The sequence below is a fragment of the Pezoporus occidentalis genome, unplaced genomic scaffold (assembly GCF_034315485.1).
Source record: "Pezoporus occidentalis ecotype Australia unplaced genomic scaffold, CSIRO_AGI_Poc_V1 ctg86, whole genome shotgun sequence".
Taxonomy (NCBI): Eukaryota; Metazoa; Chordata; class Aves; order Psittaciformes; family Psittacidae; genus Pezoporus; species Pezoporus occidentalis.
In genome coordinates, this window is record NW_026916220.1 from 5365140 (window position 1) to 5370081 (window position 4942).

At 41.0% G+C, this 4942-nt stretch overlaps 1 protein-coding gene across 1 annotated transcript; it reads left to right on the top strand.

Annotated features, from left to right (window-relative positions):
• The first annotated feature begins 2306 nt into the window (after window positions 1-2306).
• Window positions 2307-3540, top strand: LOC134156396 (tetraspanin-3-like). Its single transcript, XM_062604397.1, has one exon. It carries the CDS (start codon window positions 2307-2309, stop codon window positions 3093-3095), a length of 789 nt encoding a protein of 262 aa, XP_062460381.1. The 3' UTR covers window positions 3096-3540.
• The last annotated feature ends 1402 nt before the right edge of the window (window positions 3541-4942 follow it).

Here is a 4942-nt window from a genome sequence, read left to right on the forward strand (position 1 = left end):
GCACTACTACAGAAGTCCTGATTTCAGGAGGAGGCTGTGTGCAGATGGCTCCCTGCTCATGTGAACTGGCTCACAGCAGTCTGTGTGGGACGAAGCCAGCACAAAGGCACCAGTGGAAGGGTCAGAGCCTGTGGCAGCATATACCCCTCCATTTGTAGCAGTTGCTTCACCCCTCTCCCTCTCCTGTACTGTGTTCCACAGACATATGAAAGAAATGGAAAGACCTCACAGTGGTCCAATGTACCAGATTTAAGTAAACGGGAAGTTATTATATTTGGGGAATCTTTAGAAAGATAAGAATTTCTAGGCTTTGATAACCATTGAAATTTTCTCCTCTGTGTTCAGGGAGGGGATGGGAGTTACCCTGGCTGGAACAAACAAGAAGTGCATTAAAATTGTTCTGTAAGCAGTTTGAGCCAGAGACTGCATTAAAAGCAAACAGTTTTGTAACTAATTTCTTACTATCGCATTAAGCTTTATAAGCACTGGGGAGGCAGAAAGGAATAGAAGCTGGTTCATATATTTGGGTTTGGTTTGACTTGTTTGTTTTTTTTTTTTTTCACAAAGTCTGCAAACTAGCTATAACCAGTTTTACTTCTCACAGAATTTTCAGATATGCCTATGATATGTTTCCTTGCACTTTTCTGATATGTTTCTACCGCATCATGGAAACGTTAAATCAGTGTAGTTTGCCTGCGTGCACAAACATGAAGGGAAATCCTTTCTGTTCTCCCCATCACTCTCCCTGATGCAGAACATAGAAATGAGAGGAAAAGGCATTCAAGAGAATAAGTGAATGGCAGCAAAACCAACACAGCTGGAGGGCTGGGGGTAGCAGCAAGCAGAACAGGAGAGAGGGCAGACACAGACTTCTGAGAAGAGTTGCAGAAAAACACACATACTAGAACAGCTTTGAAAGAAATGTTTGGTTAAGATTTAACAAGTTAATCACTGCATGTTAATTACTGTTAATGGCAAAATTAAAAATAATAAAGCAGTTTATCTCATTCCAAAATAATTAGCCTTAATGACATGTTTGTACAGCACACAGAAAGAAATTTTGATGGGAATCAGCCCAACATCTGTGTGTGCATAGTATATATAACAGCAATAAGTCCTTGTAAAATGTCTGACAGATGTGGGATCATTGGTTTTGCTGAGACTTTTCCAGGGATCTGAGCATCAGCTTTGATTTTCTGCAGGGTCTGCAGGTGGTAATGTTTCTGAAAAAGAGGATCATTCATCTGTGTTCTCCCTTATGTATGCCTATTTTATTAGCCCTTCTCTGAATCTTGAGAAACAAGAGATGTAACAGGACTTCATCAGGATGATTAGGCAACCACTGTTGGCCTTTGGAATCTGTTCTTGTTGTCTGCGCCAAGTTTTATGCAGGTCTCCCATCCTGCTCAGCTCCTCTGTATCATGTTTGATTAACATTGTGAGTAATAATGCTCTTCTGCTGGCTGATAAGTGGTATTAATTCTTATTGAGATTGTTGTGAAGACATTTAGTGGGTGTGTAATCTGGTTTCTTTAAGCACAAGGAAAAGTTACAGTTTTCCCTGTTTGTATTCAGTCATTACATCACTGAATCAAATCAATAGTGATGCAAACTGAGGGGTACTAGTCTGTAATGCTAGGGATTTCTCATCCTGGCATTTTGAGTAGTGGATACTACCTACGCAGAAATGTTGCTGAATAAAAAAGGGCAAAATATTATTGACATAATTATACCCCTCATAAAATCTAATGAGTGGTAAGCATGGGAATTATAATGAATTTAGGTGAGTGTTACCCGTGGAGATCCCTGATTGAATAGCTCTGCTTAAACTATTTCTTCATTAATGACTGACTGGTGCATTTGTTGCCATCTTGGCTACTGCAGTAGGATGATAGTTGGATTGCCTCTTTCACTTGGGCAGTCTGATCTGGGCTAGCACAGTTGGCTACCACCTTGACTATTTTTCTATACCCAGCTCTTTAACACATGAATGTAGTAAAACAAGGGGTTCAGCCTTTTCTTGGCTGCCTTCCTCTTCCAAATGCAAACATCTCCAGTGACAGCAGAGTAGATGACCTCTCCACAGCAAGCTTAGCACACACCTGGCTTCTGCAGGCTACAGTGAGCAAGCATCAGCATGTAGTTAGCTGAAGCATTGCCTATTCTTTGTGCAGAGTGAGTCTCACCAGCGTTGCTCTTTTGCAAGTTGTTTTTGGGTGGAGATCTAATCTGCTGCACCTGGGTAAGTGTGGTGGGAGCCTCTTAAATGGTGGTGGTGAGCATTTGTGTTGCTAAGAGTGAGAAGAATGGAGGGAGTTAGAGTTGTGTCATTTTTGCAGCCTTCCCTTTTTTGGTGCTCTGAGGAATCCTGGCTCAGATCCTTTGCTAAACTGGTACTCAGTTTCTTAGCCTTCATCTTCTGGGGCATTGCTGCAGCTCTGGTGTTTGGTGGAGTTTACGAGATACAGATGCACAAGAACTATGGATATTTATTTCAGGAGTCTTTCTTGTCTCTCCTTGGCTGGCTGGCTGTTGCAATGGCACTCATCTTGATACCTACTGGAGTTTTGGCTGTCTCTACTTCTACTAGGAACTCCCGCTGTCAACAAGGGGCTCTCATGTACTTGCTGCTTGTCCTTTTTTGCCTGGAAATGTCTTCAGCAGTTCTGGCACAGTTCTCCTCTATTCGGATGGCTTCTGAACTAAAGAGCACTGCGGGTCACCTCTTCTATCAGTACAATGGAACATACCCCCAGGGTCCTATGGATATTGCACAGAGGAAGATGCAGTGTTGTGGGGTCCAAAATTGCACAGACTGGCTGAAGGCAACATCTGCCTCTTGGCATCTTCTGGGTAGAACAGCTTGTGTCCCTGAAAGCTGCTGTAAGAGGTATTCTAATTGTGGAAGTGACTTAGGCCATCTGGAGCAGCTTTTTCAGGAAGGCTGTCTAAAGAAGCTGGAAGATCAGTTGCATTTTGTTATGCTGTACTTTTTTTGGTGCTGTACTGTGCTAGGTGTCTTAGGGCTGTTGGGTGCTGTCAGTAGTGGAATCCTAATGAGGCATGAGCCTTTCTATGACCTCCAAATTCCGTAATCATCTACCTTCTCATAAGCCCGTAGGCACAGGCGGCACTGCTGAACCTTCTGCACATTTCCTTGAACTTTCCTGTTGCCCTGGAAGAAAAACCCTTTTTTTCCCCCCTGTAAAGTATATTTGCATGGGAATCAAACTGATCAATCAATTTTATTTTGTTTTTCTCCTTAATGTTACAATATTAGGTCAGTTTTCCCACAGCTTTTGTTTGATAAGCATCCTGTGCCTGAAAAAATTAATTGCTGGAAGACACAGCAGGGATGGGAGGGTCTTCAGCATGTGCAAACATGAAACTACTGTATGTGAGAGGAGGGGAAGCAGTAGGTAGAAGTATTTTTTGCTTAGGGGAACATGTTGTGAGGTCATGACCTGAGCTTTTGGAATAAGTTTTAACTGTAGTAGAATCTTGTAGACTAATTAAAGAGCAGATTCCTTCACCTTCCAACCTGTATTTGATATTTTGGTATTTCTAAAAGAAGCCCTTTGGATATAAAGCTTAACACTTTTTTTTTTTCTTTTTCTCCTTCAAACAATGGTTTAAAAACTAACTTGCTGTTCAGTAAAAATAAATGTCAGCTTTTGAAGTGGTGTGAGTGTGCATTCTGAATGGAGAAGATAGGTTTACCAGCAGCAGAGTAACTAATAAGGTGACATACAGCAGGATATACAGTATTCTCAGGAGTTGCACAGGAGCAACCTCACACTTAACGAGGAAGAAGAAAGTCTGTATTTATTCTTTTATTTCATGTCAAAACAAGGAATGATTCAATTCTTTCATGAAAAAAAATGTGGGGTTATATGCATGCTTGATGACAACCGCTATATGCTGTTTTTTCTTAAGGTATGTCTGTCCTACTCTTACTAAATCTTCTTACCTGTTTTCTGTGGGGCTTGTTCTAGTCTGCATATGGTGAGAGAGACTCAGTCAGCATATGGGCTATCCATATTCTTCTTTATGTTAGTGCTGTTGATGTTTAAGGAGGTGCTGGTAAAAGCTCTGCTCTATTTGTACAGAGCATGGCTGTGTGTGCTGGGAAGTAGGTGTCTATTTGGAAAGTGTTCCAAGCCCCACTGCTGACCTGGGAATGGGAACTGCAGCAGCTGCATCCTTTGGTAAACATATGTAGGGAATCTCTGGGGTCTACAACTACACCAGGCTTTACCAGTCTGGGAACAAGGAAACTGTCTCCGTCACAAAAAACACTGGACTGGGGAACTCCTTTGGCAGTTAAAGTAATAGCCAGATAAATCATTATTATTTATTTTACAAATTTTCTACCAAATGTCAGGTACTTTATGACAAATCTCGGACCCCAAATCACCAGGTACATACTTCCATGGAAAAAAACCCAGAGATTGGTTGGAGGATAAAAGATAGGTCAGGAGAGCTGACCTATCTTATTTATTAACAATTGTATGGAAACCAAACAAAATATACTACAAAGTTGGTCTTTAAAAAGAACCAAACAAACAAACTCCACCCCCAAAACCCCAGCACCTTGGTAAATGATAAATGAAAATAACTCATTAATCAGGAACAGTTCTTAAAAAAAAACCAAAACAACAGAGCAAAAAAGCTATGTCTTGAGTAACATGACAGAAGAAAAGATTTCTTTCTGTTTGCATGTGGGAGTAAAATATGTGTAGTTAAGCACTGCATTTGGGTCTTTATGATTTTGTGGTACCCTTGTGGAGAAATGTTTTGTGATGCAAAGTTATTGCTATGATATTACAAAGACACAATGAAATGGAAGTGACACCAACTGGCCCAGGAAGAAATTGAGTTTGTTAAAAAAAGGAAGGTGGAAGAGTGGAGTGGATTGGTGCCTTTTTACCACCTGTCTTTC

Coding starts and splice junctions, on each gene's coding strand:
- LOC134156396 (XM_062604397.1), top strand. CDS start 2,307: ATGGAGGGAGTTAGAGTTGTGTCATTTTTGCAGCCTTCCCTTTTTTGG.